At 53.3% G+C, this 21,905-nt stretch overlaps 2 protein-coding genes across 4 annotated transcripts; one reads left to right on the top strand and one right to left on the bottom strand.

Moving 5' to 3' along the window:
• Positions 1–1,641: 1,641 nt before the first annotated feature.
• On the bottom strand, positions 1,642–5,527 carry Rras (RAS related). Its single transcript, XM_005336682.3, has 6 exons — positions 5,315–5,527; positions 3,344–3,431; positions 3,143–3,245; positions 2,942–3,050; positions 2,080–2,198; positions 1,642–2,006 (listed from the first exon to the last, which is right to left on the bottom strand). Exons 1-6 carry the CDS (start codon positions 5,465–5,467, stop codon positions 1,922–1,924), a joined length of 657 nt encoding a protein of 218 aa, XP_005336739.1. The 5' UTR covers positions 5,468–5,527; the 3' UTR covers positions 1,642–1,921.
• Positions 5,528–6,915: 1,388 nt separating this feature from the next.
• On the top strand, positions 6,916–21,763 carry Scaf1 (SR-related CTD associated factor 1). 3 transcript variants are annotated; one of them, XM_078031626.1, is made up of 11 exons: positions 6,916–7,059; positions 9,710–9,823; positions 10,079–10,136; positions 10,827–10,921; positions 11,191–11,291; positions 11,387–11,502; positions 14,303–17,143; positions 17,850–17,932; positions 18,186–18,404; positions 20,893–21,021; positions 21,321–21,763. In XM_078031626.1, the coding sequence occupies exons 2-11, from the start codon at positions 9,716–9,718 to the stop codon at positions 21,510–21,512; spliced, it is 3,942 nt and encodes a 1,313-aa protein (XP_077887752.1). In that variant the 5' UTR covers positions 6,916–7,059; positions 9,710–9,715; the 3' UTR covers positions 21,513–21,763. The 3 variants fall into 3 exon arrangements, with proteins under 3 accessions (XP_077887752.1, XP_077887750.1, XP_077887751.1); XM_078031624.1 differs by having other exon boundaries at positions 11,164–11,291; XM_078031625.1 differs by lacking the exon at positions 6,916–7,059 and adding an exon at positions 7,079–7,523 and having other exon boundaries at positions 11,164–11,291.
• The last annotated feature ends 142 nt before the right edge of the window (positions 21,764–21,905 follow it).

Below are 21,905 nucleotides of genomic sequence, written 5' to 3'. Positions count from 1 at the left end.
AAGGACCCCCAACTAGGGCTGAGGTAGAAGTGTCAGACCTTGTCTGGAAACGTGAGAGAAATGTTTCCTCCTGTAGTTCACATTCCCCCACCCAGCAGGGGTGGGCCCCTTCTTAGAGAGGCGGGGAGTGAACCTAGCACAATACAGCTGAGCCACGGGCGGAAGGTTGAATACAGGCCAAGGATTCTGTGATAATGAAACCCGGAAAGGGATATTCACTAATCAGTGTTCTAATCTGGAATACAGAGGGACATTCATGGTTCTGGGGCAGAACAGAGAACAGTGAGACATGGTCATCAAACATGAGCACTTAGTGTGGACCAGGTACCGAGATCCTTCCCGCTTTGTGATCATCTCAGCCTTTCACCCACCCTGCAGAGCAGCTATGTGATCACCCCCCTTTCATAGAGGATCCTGAGCTGGATTTGTTGTTTTTGGTGCTGGAACCCAGGGCCCCACTTGCTAGGCAAGCACTCCACTAACGGGCTTCATCTCCAGCCAGAGCTGGATTTGAATGCAGGGAGCCTGGCCCCTGAGGCTGTGCCAGGCCATACTGTATCTGTACCACAACGCAGGTTCTGCGTTGGGAATGAGCTGTTTAGAGATCAAGGACCAGGGCAACAGGTTGCTGACTAATGGCAGGTGGCAGGTGAAGGCCTAAGTTCTAGGGCAGGTGGACATCTCAGAGGAGGTTTCTGGCCTGTTATAATGTGTAGGTGTTGGGGTTCAAAGATTTTCAGTCAGAGATGGTTGGGAGGTGGGTGGCTGGTGGTCTCTTGGCTCCAGCCTTCCAAGTCAGCAAATCTGGGGCCGGATTGAGGGTCTTAGATTGGATGTGGTGGTCAAGACACAGATTAGCTTTAGATTTACAAATCCGAAGACCACTTGCTTAGTCTGACCTAAAGACATTCTGTATTTCCACCTCCTGTCCCCCACAGACCAAAAGAGGCTCAGATGGGGTGTTCCACATGAGTCCCAAGATGGATTCAGGGCTTAGATTCAGATGTCAAACCCATTGGGAACTTTCTGGAACTGAAAACTTGACTGATATCATTCTGTCCACCTGTCTGCTTTGCTCTTCCAGCCAAAAGACCTTTCTCAATATAGACTGTGCCACCATTTGTAGTATTTGCCTGTTTCCAAGGTCTTAGAACATTGTAGAACAGTACTGTCCAGTAAAGCTTTCTGTCCTTGGTCCCTCCTCACTCTACCTGCCTTTCAGGTTTCTTTCTGATAGGGATGTACATTTGCTCCATCCCATAACAGGATAGCCACTAATTAGGTGTGATTATTGAACTCTTAAAATATTGCTGGTGTTCCTGATTTTTGGTCTTAAGTTAAATAGCTCCATGAAGCTTCTGGCCACCCTACTGAATAAGTGCAGTTCTAGAACTTTCCAAAGACATTAAAGTTTAGACATTAAACTTCATTCTAACAAAATGCCCACCCAAACAGTAAAGGTTGGGCTCAAGCTGTTGAAGGGAAGTGAGGTCTGTACACCTGGCTCAGTTTATTCCCATCCTTTTCCAAGAAATGGGTTCTAGACCCCCACGACAGTTCTAGATGGGGCAAGGCTTTAGAGTAGGGCACTGAAAGTATGCCCTGAATTCACCATTTCCCTTTTAGAAACCACCTCCTGACTTTGGCAGTGACGTTTATTTTTCTGGGGGTGGGGAGTTATATACAGCAGTGACCCTGGAACCCCTCACCTCACCAGGGGCTTGGGTGGGGAAAAGAGGTGTTGGCAAAAGGCACACAGTGGCGTTGGCCCAGAGGAGGCTGGGAAATAAGGGTAAAAGGTGTAGTGTGTCCTGGGAGACCCAGAGGAGGAAACTGAGGCTCGGCCAGGGCCTCAGGCCACACAGCAAGGTGCAAGGCAGCTGGTCCCGACAGCTTGTGCTGGTCACTTCTCCTATCCTGGCTACAGCAGGACACAGGGGCAGCCCCCATCCTTCTTCCTGGGGGCGCTGGGAGGGCTGGGTGGGAGCTCTTGTTCCTGGTATTTCCTGTGGGAAGCAGTTGTTGAGTCTGGGCTGGAGGGGATGGAGACCAGGGTGACAGGAAGGGAACTCAGTTTACCTGACGGCCCGCACCAGCTGCTCGAAAGCCTCATCCACGTTGAGACGCAGTTTGGCTGATGCCTCAAAGTAGGCCACGTGGTGGGAGGCGCTGAAAGCAGATGCTTCAGATCGGTGGACCTGGTGGGGTTGGTTATGGACACGAATCAGGTTCTCATGCTCAGGGTGACCCCAGCTGGGGAAGCTATAATTGAGCTAACCTTTGGTGGCTCAAGGGGAAAGTTGCAGAAAAATCCTGGGTGGATGTTGAGGGAGTTGGTGCCATTCAAGTGAGGAATCGGGAGGTTTCATGGACGTTTTAGGTAACTAGTGATCAAGTTAGGTAACAAGCAGCCAGGAAGGGTGTGGGTGAGGGGTGTTGCTCAGTGGTAGAGTGCTTGCCTGTCATGTGTGAAGCCCTGGGTTCCAGTCTCAGCCCCGGGGGTAGGGCATGTAAGGTGTTCTTAGCAGAGGCCACAGGCCAAGCTCCCCGTAAAACTGGAAATCCCACAGAATTTGGTGGAAAAACTAGGGAGCTATGGGAGGGCTTAGGCCAGTGGGAGGTCTATGTAAGGGGAGAAGGAGAGACTGTGGGGAAGGCTAGGTGGGAAAAGAGGAGGCAAGGGGCAGAGATTCAGGTCTCAGACGTGTGCATGGGGGTGGTGCCCTTTGCCCCATCCATCCATCTGTCCTGGGGATGTCTGTGTGCTAAGCCCTCTGGTGAATGATGCTGGCGATCCAGATGGTCCCACTTGGGAATAACACATCCAAATGAGAAGCATGGCACGGGAGGGAGCAGAGATGCAGGAGTGCGAGGAGGATGCTGTACTGGACGGAGCCTCCCAACCCCATTTGGGGTCCCCAGGGAAGGCGGCATTCCAAACCTGGCGCTGTGTCTCCAGATCTGCCTTATTCCCAACCAGCACAATGGGGAAGTCATCACGGTCCTTGACTCGGAGGATCTGAGTGAAGAGTTTGCCCACTTCGTTGAAACTGGGAGAGAAGTGGGAAAATGAAGTCCAGCCCAGGTGGTGCCCCCCATTCCCCCGACTTCCCATACTAATCGGCCACTGGCCACCTCTCACCTTTGCCGGTCGTTAATGGCATACACCAGCAGGAAACCATGGCCAGCCCGCATATACTGCTCCCTCATGGCCCCAAATTCCTCCTGGCCCGCGGTGTCCAGGACTGAAGAGATGGAGGAGTACCATGGGAACAAGGCTCCCCCAACCAACCCCAATGAGCCCCTGGTGACATGCCTCCCACCCATTCCCAGCCGCCCTCACTGTCCAGCCGGGCTGGGATGCCATCCACCGTGCAGATCTTCGTGTAGGAGTCCTCGATGGTGGGGTCATAGTCAGACACGAAGTAGGACTGGAGGGGCGGGGAAAGGCCACTGTTACTTCTGTGTCCCTACAGGATGTCCTGTTCCTGGTCCCTCCTCACTCTACCTGCCTCTCTGGTCGCTCTCGCGCGCTCGCGCTCGCGCTCTCTCTCTCTCTCTCTCTCTCTCTCTCCTTTCTGTCTCTAGGTCTCTACTTCTCTGTTGCCTTCTCTTTGGGTATCTCAGCCGCTCCCTGTTCCAGTCTCTTTCTCTGCATCTCTTCTTGTCCTCTATGCTATGAAGTACATCTTTCATATCATGATTACATCTTGGCTGTGTGATATTGAACAAACTGCTTCCCCTCTCTGAGCCTGTTTCCTAATTTGAAAAATGAGCTTAAGAATAAAGAATAGCAGTACACTCATTCAGCATTAGAAACTCAGGGGAAATCTCTATTAGATACTTAACATGTCCTTAGGCAAACAATAAGCAGTTACTAGGAGCTGTCTTCAGAGAAGCTGTCTGTCTTCTCTCTCTCCTCTTCTTCCCCTCCCTCTCTCCTCCTCCTCTTTCTCCTCCCCTTCCCCTCCTCCTCAAGCAGCCTCCAGCGTCTCCTCCCAGGGGAAGGTCCGGTTCCAATCCGGCTGTGGAGAGGCTGCCCCACCCTCAGCCCCAGCCCCGCCCTTCCTGCCTGGGTCCTGCCGCCTCCAGCCAGGCCTTGGGCCAGCTCTGGTCTGCCCCTGGGTGCAAGAGGCTTAGGGTTGGGGCCTTCCTCTGCATGGGTGGGGCTCACCCAACTGCGCTTGCTGTGGGTGGGGTGTCTCTGGAGGGGTCTGCAACCCTGAGGCCCCTCCAGTAGCACCTAGGGACATACACCTTTCAAGGGTTTTGCTGAGGTGGGAAGGGTTTCCCTTGGGATTGTGGTAGAGGTTTCCTGGGCAGGAGATGGTTTTCAGGAGAGGTGTGATTTGGAGGCTGGGACTCCAAAGGCTGCATCCTGTCTGCTGGAGGTGTGCTTGGGGTAGGGACCAGGTCCTGGGTGGGGCTGTGGCTCTGAGGGGGATTAGGGGCGTGTCTTCAGAGCACATCAGAGAAGCTCAGGCTTGAGAACTGAGGGCCAGCCCTGAGGAGGAGGTATGCCGGCACTTGGAGGGTTTGTCATAGACTAGTCTTCCAGGCCTTGTGATGCATTTATGGGGCCAAACTCCCAAGGAGCAGGTCTTTCTGGAAGTGTGAAGAATCTTGGGCTTCTTGCATGGAGTTTCTAAGACAAGTTTAAGGAGTTGGAGTGGAGGAGGACTGGACATGGAGGAGTGGAGGTCTGGCAAATGGGGGATTGCCAGATCTTGGGGTCTTGGGAATTTTCAGGAATGGCTAAGGGACAGGATCACTTGGGTCTGAGGGGAAATCCTCTCTGAGCAATGGTTAGAGGGTGCCTGTCTCAAGACTGGGTGATTCCAGAAGAACCTCAGGGCCAAGGTCTGGGCAAATTTCTAGATGCTGGGGGAGATCCCAGAAAGGGGCAAGAATCCCCACTGGGGGAATCTTAAAGGTGCTGGACACAGCTGTTCTCCCCGTGAGCCTCTGAGGGGAAATAGGGTACAGGGCAGAGGGTGTGGAGAACCCTTGGGCGTGCACAGGATCTGAATGAGGCTACTGCTCTCTATTTAAGGTGCTCTCAGGAGGTACTCAGAGCCAGGTCAGCAGAGAAGCAGGAGGGATGGTGGGTCTCGGGATGTATTAGGAGAAGTCCCGCGTGCAGGGGGTGGAGGCCCTGGAGGAGCTTAGAGTCGCAACCTGAGGGGATCTTTTAAGATTAGAGGGTCTTATAGGAAGGTCTCAGTGATGGGTCAAGGGGACACAGAAATCTCAGGGAGCCCCCAAAGGTTGTGGTCTGGGTCTCCGGGACCCCTCCCGGGTGAGGGCCCACTACCTGGATGAACTGGATGGTCAGTGCGCTCTTGCCCACGCCGCCGCCGCCCACGACCACCAGCTTGTGTGTCTCGCTGGGCGGGGGGTCCCCGGGTCCCGGCCCCCCGCCCCGGGGCCGCCCCCGCCCAGTCCCGGACGCCGCCCCGCTGCTCATGTCGCCACCGCTGCTGCCGCCTCTGCTACAGCCAAGGGGGAAACCGGGCGGGACTCAGGGTCGGGCTACGCTAATGAGGCTACTGCATAATCATGAGCTCTGGCAGCAAGGACTCCCGTCTCAGGACACTTAAGGAGGAGGCAAGACCAGTGAAAAGGAGGAGCTATGTTAATAAGGGCAGGAGAACGAAGTTTGCTGCAAGGGGGAATTCCGAGTGGGGCGTGGTTATGCTAATATAATTTTGTGCTTACCCCACCCAGTAGCGCCACGCGCTCTCTGCTGGCGGGCCGTCGGTGGGCGTGTTTATGCTAATAAGAGCTCGTTTTTCTGGTAGATTGGAGGGAAGCTCGTTCGGGGTGGGGCTATGCAAATAAGGATCTAGTGACAGCTTCTCTGAGAACCATCCTCCGGGTCTCATTCTGGTAGGCGGGGCTTGCCGACTCGCGCGCATCCGTATATAGGGCGTTTGAAGTAAGAAGCGGGTCTCGAAGAGAAGCTCCACCTCCATCCTGGGATCCTAGCCAAGCTCTGTACTCGAGTCTCAGCTAGAAGCCGGAATCTCCGCCCGCTTAGGGACCCAGGCTTCCGGTTCCCGCTGTCCTAGCCAAACGGAAGACAGACTGGGAGGGGAGAAGGGGCCCTGGAGGGAAACTGCAGAGTAACGGGACAGGGAGGGGCCGTGAGATCACTGCATTCCTGATCCATGAGCCAGCTAGCCCAAGTCGGGACGCCCGGGTCATGAAGGGCCTGGGGCCAAGATTTGTGGGACTTCGAAGGGGAAGCTGAAGGCCCAACACTGGGTTCTTTAGAGAAAATAAGGCTCCAAAAAAAGACGGACTCCTGGGAGGGAAGGAACTGCGGGCCTGTTGGAGGCTGGGAGCCCTGAATTCTGTGTGAGGGAACCCGAACTCTTGTGTTCGTATCAAATGTGAGCCTGATACCTGGAATAGTCTGCAGGGGGAAAGGCCGAAGCTCCTGACTTGGATTTGAGAAAGGAGGACTGATTCCTGAAGAAGGAAAATCCTGCTGTGAAATAATTAAGAATTCCGACTTTTCCATCCCAAGTGAGGAGGCTGAAGAGTCCAGCTCCTTGGTTCTAAATTTAGAGGGGGTATTGCGGGATCTGGATTCTATGATCTCTAGAATGTGGGCGGGGCGACTTCCAGCCAGTACTGCTCACTCGGCCGAACTACAATTCCCTTGCATATGTTCTGCTGAGCAATATTTTACGCCACTTCCGATTCCGCCGTCCTTTCCCCGCGCGCGCAGGGGACTGTGGGGCCTCACCGCGAGCCACAGCAACTCCGCCCACTTCACCTCTCACCCCCTTGCTGTCCCCGCGCGACGGTGGCGGTACGCGGACTACGCATCCCGGCGTGCGTCGCGCGTACCCCGCTCCATGTGCCCCATCGCCTGCTGGGAAACCGAGTCCGGTTTTCTTCCTGCCCGCCTTCAGGGCACCGTGCTCGATACTTGAAATCCCGGCAAGCTCGGCGGCGCTTTAGCTCCGCCCCCTCCCCCCTTTGCTCTCGAGCCCCGCCCCATCCCGCCCCGCCCCGCGCTGGGGCCGGAGCCGCAGCCCGAGCGGCGGGGTAAGATGGCGGCGGCGGTCCGGGCCGCGGGGCTCGGGCCTATTGGGGTGGGCGGGGCGGAGTCGGGTTGCTAGTTGTCCCGGGGTACCCCCCGTCACGCCACGGGGCCTGGAGGGCTTAGCGGCGTAGTCTCGAACCCGGCTGCGGTGGCGAAGCCTGGCGCCGAGCAGGGGGCCTTCTCAGGGCCCCTGGACGCGTCTGTGGGTACCAGGGGGCGTCTACGGGGTGTCCCTGAGAGGACTGGGGGCGTCCGTAGGGCTTGGACCGAGCCTAGGGCCTGCTCTCCATCATATACCTGACTTGGGTAGTGTCTGTAGGCACTGTAGCTCGTCTTTATAGGCAGACCGGAGGATAGGGTCTGCTGAGTGTTTTGGGGCCATCTTGAGATCTTGAGCTGTGTCCCAGGGGTGAAGGAGGTCTGCAAGAGCTGAGGAGTATCTGCAAAGCCACCTACAGCACCTGGGGTATGTCTGTTAGGACTGGCAAGTGTCTACATGGGCTGGTCTGCGGATGGGGCTGATCTACATAGGTCTGACTATTTATCATGCTTGGAAGAACTCCGAGGGTAGAAAAGTCGCTTAAGGCCACCTCAGGAATGAAATTTGTTCCTCTCCCACCCCCACCAGGGATAGAAGGGAAATATTGTGGTGTATTAAGAATCTTGGATGGGTCTCCAAGTATCTGATCTGGGTGACAGGAGCCTGGGGGCAGTTAGAAGGACCTGGAACCATCTAGGGTGGCTTTGATGGAATTGCAAGAATCCAGTTTCTATGCTTGAAGCAAACTCAAATGCCTTTGGGGGCCAGATAAACGTGGAGAATAATGCAAAATAGAGTGTTGGATATTTTGCCCAGCTCAAATGTACTTGCCTTTCAGAAAGTAATTCACATGAAAATTGCTTAAAATTTTTGCATTGTCCTGGAGCTGTAAAGAAAGTTAGAATTAGTCCATGAAAGTCTGAGAGGGTCTGTAAGGTCTTCTACACTTACCCGGCACAGTGCTTTTCAAACTCTTTTAATCTTGATTGGCAGTCAGGAATACATTTCTCATTGAAACTCAGTGCATAACAACATATGTATGTAACTAATATTCGAGATCCATGAATTGATATTTCCACTTACTACTTGTGAAGCACTGTGAAGAATTTTTGTTTTGTTCTATTTACTTTTTGTAACAAGCTATTTGTGATGTACTAAACTGCTCCCGAACTCTAGTTTGAGAACTACAGTTATCTGCAGAACCTTCTAATGTCTGAAAGATTTAAGGAGCTGAGAGCATGACTCAAGAGTAATATGCTGCAGAGGGTTTGTGGGTCTTCAAGTCTGTAGGCAGGAGATCTTGGATATGTGACTATTCTAGGTAGCATGTGCTTCCTAGGAGGTGCTGGAGAGCAGCAATGGGGCTGGGAACTGTCCACAAGACTAGGGGTATTGAATGTTGGCTAGAGAAACTGGGATGCAGTATAACAGGGCAAGATGTGTCTGTGAGGGGTTAGAGAAAAGGCAGACTTTTAGAGTACTGTGAGGTTAAATATGTGAATGGAAGATTGGGCACAGCTTGAAAAATCTGTAGTAAGTCAGAGACCAGTGCTGAGGTCTTTTCTTCACAGATTTATAGCAGAGGAAGTGAGGGAGACAGATGTAGGGGAAAACTGGACATTAAGAACTAATGATATAATTACTATTAATGTGTATTGAGCACTTTGGATGTGCTAATGAGTCTGTGGCTTTTAATTCTCACAGCTATTCTCTGAGATAGATGCTACTATTTTGCCATTTACAGATAAGCACAGAGTATGGCTTAGGGATTTTGAAGCTTTCTAGGAATTTTGACATTGGGTATTGTTTTCTGAGCATCGGATTTGTCAGTTATGACAAAGCTCACAGCTGTAATATTCATATTTTCTGAAGTTCTAATCAGGACATCTGCCAGTCTAAAGGATGCTCTTTCAGCTGCTTAACTGGCACTGTAATCTTAAGAATTTCTGTGGCATTGCCAGGGCTTTGGCCATGCTTCACAGGATAGGCAACAAGGTAACAGGCAAGTGCCTCCATGAGACTAGGGGAAAGCATGCCTTTCTTTAGCAGTTTTGCTTTAAAAGTGGCATTACAGATTTTGAAGACTAATCTCACGGCTCCATTTTTTAATATATAAATAAGAATTCTTTGGTCCCTCACCATCGAGGATAATTGATGCCCTGTGAAGCTGTGTGGTACCTGGCATTGGATGATGTCTAGTACACTTGTATATTATCAGTTTGGGAAAGGTGGGTTTATGGGACTGTGGAACACACTGTTTGAAATCACAATACAAAAAAAAGTCTGTGTTAGTCCTATGAGGGTAAGGAGTGAAGTCTTGAAGTTTGGATAGGATGTTGGGGAGCCATGGGAACTAGGGAGCAAGATCTTGAAATAGGTGACCGAGGAGACCTGTTGACAGGTGAAAGCCAGGAAGAGAAAGAATTGCTCTAGTCCATGTGTGTATGCACTCTCCCAAGGACAGGATAGACTGGGATAAAGTAAAGGAGAAGGGATGCCGAAGAGGATGCTGATGGAGGCACTGTTGGAGGCCCTTGAGGTCTTCACATCCATCCTCTGCTTTCATCCCCTTCCCTGGCCTCCACTCCACACTGTTGCCCCTTGACCACCAGGTGACCATGGAGGAAGAAGATGAGTCTCGAGGAAAGACAGAGGAGTCAGGCGAGGATCGGGGTGATGGTCCACCTGATAGAGACCCCACACTTTCTCCTTCTGCCTTTATTCTGGTGAGGCTGCTGGACTCCTGGAGCTGAGGGAGGAGGAAGTGCTGGGAGTCCAGATTCCAGGGCCCTGTCTTCAGGGCCTATGGGGAGGAGACCAGGGTTCCTTGGGGCTAGGTGCAGGAGGGTGTGAACTCCTGCTTGGTGGTAGGGGTGTCTGGAATGTTTTGTCTCCCAAGCAGCAGAGGTTGCAGAGGGTAGTTTACCTGAGACCTCTGACTCTTGGTTTTTCCACCCCCCACCCACCCCCTTTTTCCCCAGCGGGCCATTCAGCAGGCTGTGGGAAGCTCCCTGCAGGGGGATCTGCCGAATGATAAAGGTATGGTGGGTTCTGGTTCTTTTCAGCCTCACCTTCTCTGATTTCTTTATCCTTATATCATTTGGATAAGCTTTTCCTGGGACTACTGGGTACCATCCTTGTGCTGGGCACAGGGAGCCAAAGATAGGCTGGACCTCATAGCTGCCTTTGAGGGGCCCACAGTCCAGAGCAGGGGAGAAACAGTCACAGCCTAGAGGTAGCCCGATGCACTATGAGAAGGCAGGAGAGCTCCCCAAACTAGCATGGAGGGAGAGGGTCAGCAAGGCTTCCTAGGAGGGTAACAGGTGTGCTGGGTCTTGATGAATGTATCAGAGTTGTCTGATTGGAGGGAAGCCTATTAGGCAAGGAGGCAGCAGGTATGTGGCACAAGGGCATGGCATTGAGGGACTGGCTGTGGTTCCTTGGGGCTAGGTGCAGGAGGGTGTGAGCAGGGTGGTAGGATATGAGGGGGAACAGGAGAAGTCTGTGGAGACTGGGTTGCAGCAGGGGCTGAACATCAAGCTGAAGCATGTGGACTTCATCCTGTGAGCATGAGGAGAACAACTGGGTGAATGGGAAGCCCTCCAGGGCCTGAGTTGGGAGGTGATGCATGGTTCCATTGTCAAGCACTAGAACAGGCTCCCCCCCCACCCCCAGGAGGTCTTTGTGACTAGTTCTGTCTCCAATCCCCATGCAAATCTCTTTTTCTAGATGGTTCTCGGTGTCATGGCCTTCGATGGAGGCGCTGCCGGAGCCCACGGTCAGAGCCCCGTCCCCAGGAGTCAGGGGGAACTGACACGGCTACTGTGAGTAAGAGGGGCTGGGTACCTTCACTCCTGGTTTTGGAGGAATGGGGAAGGCAACCAGTCTCCTGGATCTGGGGTCCTGACAGGACGACAGGAAGTTCTGGGGCTTGATCTCTGGGTCTTAATTTCTGAAAGCAGGCAGCATAAGGGAATAGGTATGACCCTGAGTTTTCTTGGGGTCTCAGTGTCTGGGTTCCTGAGAGCTTAGGGACTGGGGATATAATACTTGTGAGTTCTCACAGCATGGAGCCCCTCCTGGCCTACTCCAGGTGTTGGACATGGCTGCAGACAGCTTCCTCACGGGGCTAGTAAGCATCCTGGATCCTCCGGATACCTGGGTTCCCAGCCGCTTAGACCTACGGCCTGGCGAGTGAGTAATTGGGCCATTGGGCTGTTGGAATGGGGATCGCCCTGATCTGAGAGCTGCAGCATCCCTGAGGCTCAACTACTCCTTCCGCCTTGCAGAAGCGAGGACATGCTGGAGCTGGTGGCCGAGGTCCGAATTGGGGACAGGGATCCTATCCCTCTATCTGTGCCCAGCCTGCTGCCCCGTCTCAGGGCCTGGAGGACAGGCAAAACGGGTATGTGAGATGGGGTAGAGATGGGCAGGTGGTTTTGGAGTTATGTGGGAGTCAGCTGTTTTTAGTAACAGTAGTAGTGATAATCATGTCATTTAGACAAAAATACTTAACTTTTTTCATGTGGGATTGCAATAAAAGATATGTGTACACACAGGTATATGTAAAATAAAAATGGATGCTATAGGGATGGACTGAGTAGGAGCAATGAGCACATGTGAAACCCTTGGTGTCCAGAGCTAAATATTGGTGTCACTACATTGAGAACTCCTCTCCCCAGGAGGGGAACTCAAGAGTCTCCGTCCTCCAGAGGAATGAATAGTGAGCAAGTGAGAAGGCACTTGATCCACGTCACAGCCAGGTGCTTAGTAGTGGACCCAGGCCTTCAGCTAAGAGTCTAAAGCCCATGCTTTTTATTTCTACAGTGTGTACTGTGCAAGTAAGAATCTGCTCCCTAACCTTGCACATGGCAGTAGACCCCCATGAGTAGTTTAAACCAGTGCTTCTCCAACTTGAGCCTACATCTGAGATACTTAGTAATGTGGACATCACTAGGCCCAGGGATTCTGATTTTGCAGTCTGAGGGGGAGTCTGGGAATTTGCTTTTTTAACAACATGCTGCTGATCCCTGGGACTCCTATTAGTTTAGACTTCAATTCTGCATGCACACACATGTTGAAGGAGGTAGAGAGGGGAAGACGGTGCATTTGGCTCAGACGTGGCATCATATCAGCCATGACACCAGTTCCCTTAATGAATGTGGCTTATATACCCCCTGTTCCAGGTTACATTTAGACACATGGTGCCTAGGCCCATGTCATTCTTGTGGGCCCATAAGTGTGCTTTGAAATTTCTCTTAAAATCAGAGGTTGTAGAGGATAAGTAAACAACGGTAGGGCAGCTTTCCAATAAACCTTCATTCCAGAAACAGGCAAAGTACTGTATTTGATGCCTGGACCTTAAGAGTGACATAGAAGTATCCAAGACCTAATAGTTATTTTTAGGGGGCTCTGAGTTATATTTCATCTTTTCCTTATTTTTGTGGTGTTAGGGATCTAAGCCAGGAACTTGTGAATGCTAGGCAGGTGATCTTTGACTGAGCTATACTCTCAGCCTCTGTTTTTTTGAGATAAGATTCTCACTGTGTTGCCCAGGCTCACCTCAAATTCCTTGGTCCAAGCAATCCTCCTGCCTCAGCCTCCCCAGTAGGTAGAACTAACTATAGGTGCCTAGCCCCACCCCTATTTTTTAATTTCAGTTGGCTTTTTGTCTTTCCTTTGAAAAATACTAAAACTTCAGGAAAAAGAACAAAATCATCATAATCCTGTCCTGTTATAGAGGTTATTTGAGAAAGTGTCATTCTTCATTTCTGGATTACTGTAGTCTCTCAACTGTGTTGTGCTGAAAGTGATGGTAACGACAAGGGCAAACAGGTGCTCACACTCTCCAGGTCCTCTTTGGGCACTAGGTGCCATCACCACTTCCTGAATCCTGCTGTCACCTGTGTGGGGTGAACACAGGTTTGCCTGCTTCCTTATTCTCCAGGCACCTCAGCGGCTGACAGCCTATGAGCTAGACTTGGTACCTGTCTTTCCCTCTCCCCTCTCTAGCATAAGCTCCCAGAAAGCCGGGATTATTATCTGTTTTGCTCACTGCTTTTTATCCCTAGTAACTGGAACAGAGCCTGGCACAAATAGAGGATTGGTAAAAATGTGTTGAATAAATGAACCAAGTTCCATTTTGTAGATAAGGAAACTGAGGCAGACAGCTTGAGCCATTGTCCATGATCACATTACTGGTGAGGACAGGAATCTTGATCTGAATACAAGGTGGCTCTAGAGATGCCCTTGTAAGCCCTTTGCTTTCCTGGTACTGTCCTCACCTGACCATGTTGGTGCCCTTGGCAAGGCAAGGACCTGGTGGTGTGGATGAGAGAACAGCCCCCATGTGCAGATACGTACATCTGAATCTAGGCCCAGCTCCTCACTTTGGCACAGTCTATTAACTGTCTCCAATTGTGTGACATTTGACATCCAGAGTGTAGCGCTTAGTGCAGAGGGGTCTTAGAAAGGTGAACTAAGGAAGTGATCTGCAAAGCATGTGCCTGGCCCAGAGGAAGGAGCCAACTCTAGTCATTGCTATTAGTGGTGTCTTTGAGTCGGAAGCAGGTGTGGCCCTTTGGATGGGGCTCATGTCAGAGTGGAGAGCTTGGGAGGACTTCAGCTGTCTAGGCACGTGAGGTCTGCAACCTCCTTGGTTTGGACCACCATTTCACCTTCTTAGCTTCATATTTGTCCTCACAAAAATGGGGTAGACTCCCACAGCAGGCAGTTGGCATCACAAGCCAGGGCTTGCTTTGGCTTTGGAGGTGGACTTGGGTTTGAACCCTGGCTTTCCTGCTCCAGCCTGTTTCTGCTGTGATGGTGTCACCACTGTTGGTCAAGGTGTTTCCTAGGCTTCAAGGGCCAGTGTGTGATGCTGTTCCAGCCTGAGAGTGCAGGCTTGAGGGCCCTATTGACTGGGCTTGCACCCTGGTTGGTTCCTGCTCTCTATTGCCTGCCCATGGGAATGATACTCAGCTCTCTCCTTCAAATGCCTCCCATGCCCCAAGGGTCATGTACTTTTGGAGTAGGATTAGGAGCATCCTCTAGATGGCACCCACGAAAAGCACTTGAGTAGCAGCTGGTTGTGAGTGTCAGTGGGAGGGCCAGTGATGGGCACAGACCTCCCTGCAGGCCCCTCCACCGGGCGACAGGAAGGAGTACCCCTGACAATGTCTCTTGTCTGCCCTATTCCTTTGCAGTTTCTCCACAGTCTCACTCTTCTCAACCCACCTGTGCCCGCCACCTCCTCACCCTGGGCACAGGAGATGGGGGCCCTGCTCCACCCCCTGCCCCCTCCTCTGCCTCCTCTTCACCATCCCCTTCTCCCTCTTCATCCTCCCCTTCCCCTCCTCCTCCTCCTCCCCCACCTGCCCCCCCAGCTCCTCCTGCCCCCCGATTTGACATCTATGACCCCTTCCACCCCACCGATGAGGCCTATTCCCCACCACCTGCTCCAGAGCAAAAGTATGATCCCTTTGAGCCCACTGGCTCCAACCCCAGCTCGTCAGCTGGGACTCCCTCACCTGAGGAGGAGGAGGAGGAGGAGGAGGAAGAGGAAGAAGAGGAGGAGGAGGAAGAGGAGGAGGAGGAAGGCTTGTCCCAGAGCATCAGCCGCATCTCTGAGACCCTGGCAGGCATCTATGATGATAATAGCCTGAGCCAGGACTTCCCAGGTGATGAGAGTCCCCACCCGGACCCACAGCCCCCACAGCCAACGCCAGCCCCTGGAACACCACCCCAAGCGGACTCCACGAGAGCAGATGGAGCCACCCGACGGCGTGTCTTTGTGGTAGGGACAGAGGCAGAGGCCTGTCGGGAAGGCAAGGTCTCTGTGGAGGTGGTGACAGCTGGTGGAGCTGTTCTCCCTCCACCACTATTGCCACCTGCCGATTCAGAGATTGAGGAGGGTGAGATCGTCCAGCCAGAGGAAGAGCCCAGGGTGGCGCTCTCCCTCTTCCGGGCCAGTGGCAGGGCCCCCCGGCCTCCTGTGGCCTCCACGGTCACCCCTGCAACCCAGCCCCTGCCCCAACCTCCTGCTCCTCGGGCCCCTGAGGGGGATGACTTCTTGTCTCTGCACGCGGAGTCGGATGGCGAGGGAGCTCTACAGGTGGACCTAGGGGAGCCGGCCCCCGCGCCACCTGCTGCCGACACGCGCTGGGGCGGCCTGGACCTCCGCCGCAAAATCCTGACCCAGCGGCGGGAGCGCTACCGCCAGCGCTCGCCCTCCCCGACCACCGCCACTGCGACCGCTGCCTCCGCCGTGGGCCCACCCACTCGCAAGAAGTCCAGGCGGGAGCGCAAGCGCAGCGGGGGCGAGGCGAAGGAGGCAACCTCATCCTCCTCTGGCACCCAGCCTGCCCCACCGGCACCGGCCTCCCCCTGGGACTCCAAGAAGCACCGCTCTCGGGACCGCAAGCCAGGCTCCCACACCTCATCGTCCGCCCGCCGCCGCTCCCGGTCCCGCTCTGCCCGTCGCCGCTCGCGCAGCTCGGACCGCCGCCGCGGTGGAAGCCGCAGGTCACGGTCCCGGGAGAAACGACGGAGACGGCGGCGCTCAGCCTCTCCGCCCCCGGCCACTTCCTCGTCGTCATCCTCCAGGCGTGAGCGGCATCGAGGCAAGCACCGGGATGGTGGCGGCAGCAAGAAGAAGAAGAAGCGCTCACGTTCCCGGGGTGAAAAGCGGTCTGGGGATGGAGGCGAGAAGGTCCCGGTGCCCACCCAGCAGCCCTCAGGCTCCACTTCGGCAAGCGGAGAACGGGACAGCCGCCGCCGCGGGGCTGTGCCGCCTTCTATCCAGGACCTCACGGACCATGATCTCTTCGCCATCAAGCGGACCATCACTGTGGGCCGGCTTGACAAGTCCGACCCCCGAGGACCCTCACCGGCCCCAGCCTCATCACCCAAGCGTGAGGTCCTGTACGACTCAGAGGGACTGAGTGGGGAAGAGCGGGGTGGCAAGAGCAGTGAGAAGGACCGTCGGCGCTCAGGGGCTGCCTCCTCCTCTTCCTCTTCCCGGGAGAAGGGCTCTCGGCGGAAGGCTCTTGATGGGGGGGACCGGGATCGGGACAGGGACAGAGACAGGGAGAGGGACAGGTCGTCTAAGAAGGCCCGGCCTCCCAAGGAGTCAGCACCTTCCTCAGGGCCCCCACCAAAGCCTCTGGTCAGCAGTGGCTCAGGCTCCTCCTCCTCCTCCTCCTCCTGTTCCTCCCGGAAAGTGAAGCTGCAGTCCAAGGTGGCAGTTCTGATACGGGAAGGTGTCAGCAGCACCACCCCAGCTAAGGATGCTGCATCTGGTGGCCTGGGCTCCATCGGAGTCAAGTTCAGCCGTGACCGGGAGAGTCGCTCCCCCTTCCTCAAGCCTGATGAGCGGGCTCCCACAGAGGTAGCCAAAGCTGCTCCAGGCAGCACCAAGCCCAAAAAGACCAAGGTCAAGGCCAAGGCTGGGGCCAAGAAAGCCAAGGGGACCAAGGGAAAGACCAAGCCATCCAAGACCAGGAAAAAGATCCGCAGTGGAGGCAGCAGTGGCGGCAGTGGGGGCCCTGTGTCACTGAAGAAATCCAAGGCAGATAGTTGTAGTCAAGCAGCTGGAACCAAGGGGGCAGAGGAGACTTCCTGGTCTGGGGAGGAGCGGGCAGCCAAGGCCCCTAGCACCCCGCCCCCCAAGGCAGCCCCTCCACCCCCTGCACTCACTCCAGACTCACAGACTGTGGATAGTAGCTGTAAGACTCCCGAGGTCTCCTTTTTGCCTGAAGAGGCTACTGAAGAGGCTGGGGTTCGAGGTGGGGCAGAGGAGGAGGAGGAAGAAGAAGAGGAGGAGGAGGAAGAGGAGGAGGAGGAGGAGCAACAGCCTGCGACTACCACAGCCACCAGCACAGCTGCAGCTGCCCCTAGCACTGCTCCCAGTGCAGGGTCCACAGCTGGAGACTCAGGGGCAGAGGATGGGCCAGCAACTCGTGTCTCCCAGCTGCCCACACTGCCCCCGCCCATGCCCTGGAACCTACCGGCTGGTGTGGACTGCACCACCAGTGGCGTCCTGGCCTGTGAGTGTTCAGCTGGCAGGGGTGGGGTGGTGTGCAGATGAGAAAGGTTCAAGGATAGGAACTGGTGGGTACATGTTTAAAGGCAAAAGGGATATCCTGGGAGGGGTAGGAATGTAGGGATATGGGCTGGTGGTTGAGGACCCATCAGGGTCTTTCCAGAGGCATCTAAGTGTCAGGGCATTCTGGGAGAGAGCAGGGCAAATAGGAACAGATGGCAACCAGCACAGACTGGAGGAGCCATTGGATCTGGGGTTTCCCTAGAGCCAGACTAGGATAGAAGAATCAGAAAAGATGGTTTGAACAGGGTACTATGTCCCTTAGGGGATGGCAGTTGACTCTGCCAGATTGCAGAGTTAAGGGGAGAGGCTGGGACTCCATGAGTGGAAGGTAGGGGTGGGTAGGACACAAGTCTGAGTCTCCCACCATCTTGTCAATTGGTAACCATGGTATCATATTCTCCCTAATCATGCACACACACTTAAGTCCTAAGAACATTCAGGGTAAGGGGTGATTTTTTATTTTTTTTTTTCTTTTTGAGGGTGGATTCTCTTAGTGGCAGAGGCCCCTTTTTCCTGTTCTAAGTATGTGAAGCCTTATGGCTTACGGGCCAAGGGTGGGAGAAAGTAGCAGGTGGCTAGGTGAGGTTCACCATCTTCTCTCCTGTCATCTCCTGATGTCCATGTCATTACCTCTGCACCTCCTGCAGTGACTGCACTTCTCTTCAAGATGGAAGAAGCCAACCTTGCAAGCCGAGCGAAGGCCCAGGAGCTGATCCAGGCCACCAACCAGGTGGGCTTCCCTAGGGAAGAGTCCCCACAGACCTTTCCTTTGTCCATTGCCTCTGGTTAGGAGAAGAACTACAACTCCCAGCAGGCCTTGGGGCAAGATATTGGCCAGAAGAGGACCGTGTTGCCCTAGATGTGTTGGAAAATCAGGGTGGGAACAGTGAGGGTATAAGTTCCTTTTTCCCTTCCACCTCCCTTTACTCTTTGCTCATCTTGTGCAACTCTCCCTGCCTCCCACCCGCCACCTTTTCCCACAGATCCTCAGCCACCGGAAACCACCCTCAGGTTTGGGGGTGGCCCCAGCTCCTGTGCCCACTTCTCTGGGTCTACCACCTGGCCCCTCCAGCTACCTGCTTCCTGGCAGTCTCCCCCTGGGGGGCTGTGGCTCTACCCCACCCACCCCCACTGGGCTGGCCGCTGCATCTGACAAGAGAGAGGGCAGCAGCAGCTCCGAGGGACGAGGAGACACAGATAAGGTGAGCTGGGCCCTGGAGAAGTGTATTAATCAGTTATTAAATAATAAGAAACTAAATTTCCACTAGAATGGATGAATGGGAAAGGGGCTGGCAGGTTTTTAAAGAAAATTGTATGTATTTGTGTAATATATGTAAAATATATATATATATCACATTAATAGCACACGATGAATACGTGTGTGTATGTAAATATACCCACATGTACACATTCACACAGAGACAAGTCTGCCACTCAGTTACTTGTTGTTCTCTTGCCCTCCTTCTCTTTGTAAGTGGGAGGGGGTTATTTTCAAAAGAAGTCAAGAAAATGTTCCCAGATAAAGGGAAGAGGAATGGCTGCCAGGCAAATACAGACATGGGTTTTTCAGTTCCTACTCTTGGGGCTCAGAAGCTATTTACCGCTAGGTCAGGTCTAGCTGCATGTCTTTCTCATCCAATAACCCTGCCTACCCTTACCTGTCTAGTAGAGGGTGCCAAAGGGAAAGCCAGATGAAGCCCCATAGAAATCCCCATGTGAGAAACATTGGGGCCATGGTTTAGCTGGTCTTTGTCCATGGCATGTGCTATGTGCTGTGGGCTGGGACAGTAGGTCTGTCCTCTCCTGTCTTCTGTTTCCACATTTGAGATGGGAGGAACATTCTCTTTCTTTTGACTATATCTCTTTAGAAACCAACTTTCTGTTGGGCTGGGAAAACCTGAGAAGTCCTTCAATAGAGCTCCCCAGCAGCTCATCAGTTTGCATCCTTGTGGCCATGTCATCCAAGATGTTGCCCCACTATAGCCATCTATCCCTTCTCTTCCCAGGATCCTTTGCCTGTTCCCATGTGTTTTGGTCCTGGGGCAGAGGCAAGAGTTGTCTGGATCGGGAAAGGGACCTCCCTGGTGGTGTTGCTAAGGGATTGTCTCTTGTGCTTGGTAGGGGGCCTCTGCTGAACAAAATTTGTTCCCCTTTTGGCAATTCCCAGCGACTTTTGCAAATATTTCACTGAGGCAGGGGTGCCACTGTTTCAGCTCTGCTGTGTAGACTTCTAGCCTGTTGGCCAGGGCAGAGCCTCATAGAAGAGGCTCAACATTCTCTCCTATTCTCTAATAATCCAGCTCCCTTTGAGTCCATGCTGTGTCTAGCCTGTGCTGTGTTCTCAGTGAACGTCACCTTAGTCCTTCCCATAGGTACTGCGGTATTTTACAGACAAGCTACAGAGTTTGGTTGCCTACAGGAGTGGTAGACCAGGACTCCAGTGCCAGTGTGCCATCTATACAACCTGAGTTCAGCCACATACCCCTGCCCTCCAAACACACACTCTGTGCTTCTTGCCAGAATGCTGGCTCCCCCAAGTGCCCCACCATCTTGCCATCCATCAGGAGTCAGGGTAGGGTCATGAAAACCCAATGGGACTCACCACCACCTTGCTGAAGATCTTGTGACATTTTCATACCACAGCCCTAAAACGTTTAATTAAAAGTAGTTGGCTGGGGGCTGGAGCTCAGCGGTAGAGCACTTGCCTCACACTTGGGAGGTACTCGGTTTGATCCTCAGCACCATATAAAAAATAAATTAAATAATAAATAAATAAATATATTAAATATTTATTTTAATTTATAGATGGACACATATCTTTATTTTATTTTTATGTAGTGCCGAGGATTGAACTCAGTGCCTCACACGTGCTAGGCGAGCGCTCTACCTCTGAGCCACAATCCCAGCCCCAAGATATATATTAAAAAAAAGAAAAAAAAAACTAGGAAAAGTCATGTATATTTAAAAAAAAGAAAGGGTTTGGCTGGGTGCAGTGGTGCATGCCTATAATCCCAACGGCTCAGGAGGCTGAGACAGGAGGATCATGAATTCAAAGCCAGCCTTGGGGCTGGAGTTGTAGCTCAATGGCAGAGCACTTACTTGCCTTACATGCGTGAGGCACTGGGTTCTATCCTCAGCACCACGTAAAAATAAATAAATAAAAGATATTGTGCCCATCTACAACTAAAAAAATATTTAAAAAAAAAAATCCAGCCTCACCAAAAGTGAGGTGCTAAGCAACTCAGACCCTTTCTCTAAATAAAATACAAAATAAGAATGAGGATGTGGCTCAGTGGTCGAGTTCCCCTGAATTCAATCCCCAGCACCACCCCCACAAATTTTTTTTTTTTTTTTTTTCTGGTTGTAATTGCTTGGCTAACATTTATCTCCCCACTGGACTATGAGGGAGGGGATACATGTGTCCTGTTATGGCCAGGCCTGGGACAGCTTAGGGTCCAGTGTAGAGATGCCCAGTGGGCTAGTATGACTGGCAAGGAGAATACAAGGCAGACCCTAAACAGGACTTCTACCTCCTAGTTCTTCTGTCCAGTGGGCCAATGTGGTTGGGCCTAGCTAGATGGTCAAGGAGGCTAAGCTGGCATGCAGAGGTGAGTGGAGGCCTGGAGGTTCCACAGGCATTCATTTGGGCCTTGCTGTCCCTTTTCTCCCACCCTGTCACCAATGCACCAGTATCTGAAGAAGCTGCACACACAGGAGCGGGCAGTGGAAGAGGTGAAGCTCGCCATCAAGCCGTACTATCAGAAGAAGGACATTACCAAGGAGGAATATAAGGACATCCTGAGGAAGGCTGTCCACAAGGTGGGGTGCACAGGGGGACAGGTGCTGCAACGAGATCTGTCAGACTGACGTATGCACGTGGGGAGATGGGAATGAGGGGGTGGTTTTGCAGGTGAGGAGGATGACAGGATTTCTTCAGGGCCACCTGGGCTCATTTTGGCAATTGGGGAACCCGTTGTTAGCAGGTCCAAGTGTGGGCATTGGTCTAGTCATTGGGGGAGTGGCTCCCATCCCAGGCCCAAACTGTGCTGCTCAGTAGTCCCAGGTGAAGGGGGCTGCAGGGGGCTGGCAGTGACTCCAGGTGCCCCCTGGCTTCCCAGATCTGCCACAGCAAAAGCGGTGAGATCAACCCGGTGAAGGTGAGCAACCTGGTACGGGCCTACGTCCAGCGCTACCGCTACTTCCGCAAACACGGCCGCAAGCCTGGGGATCCTCCAGGGCCCCCCCGGCCGCCCAAGGAGCCAGGGCCCCCTGACAAGGGTGGCCCAGGCTTGCCCCTCCCTCCTCTCTGAGACCCCCCTTCCCACCACAGCCACTCTTTCTACCCTTCGCCTCTTTGAGATTCTGGACATATTTATGGCTCCATCTCCCTCCTTCCCTCCCCCATCAGTGGGATGATTGGGGGAGGATTGCTGCAGGGAAGAGGAGAGCCCCTGCCCTGCCCAGCTTCTGCCCATCTCCCTTGCCCCAAGCCTGTCCCCACTGCCTCTCCCTTCTGTTCGTGTCCCTCCCCCAATTTCATTAAAGATTTCATGAAATGTTATCCCCATCCCCATTATTTTAGCTTTTTTCCCCCCAGAGACAAATTAGGAGAGTTACGGAGGGATACTCAGGAGTCCTGGCCTATGTGTAAGTGTAGGAAGCAGAGACCAGACTATGTGACCTAGGGCAAGGGCATGGCCCTC

The sequence above is a fragment of the Ictidomys tridecemlineatus genome, chromosome 15 (assembly GCF_052094955.1).
Source record: "Ictidomys tridecemlineatus isolate mIctTri1 chromosome 15, mIctTri1.hap1, whole genome shotgun sequence".
In the NCBI taxonomy this organism is placed as follows: domain Eukaryota; kingdom Metazoa; phylum Chordata; class Mammalia; order Rodentia; family Sciuridae; genus Ictidomys; species Ictidomys tridecemlineatus.
The sequence above is the reverse complement of the archived record's forward strand: the minus strand, read 5'-3'. Positions and strand labels throughout refer to the sequence as shown.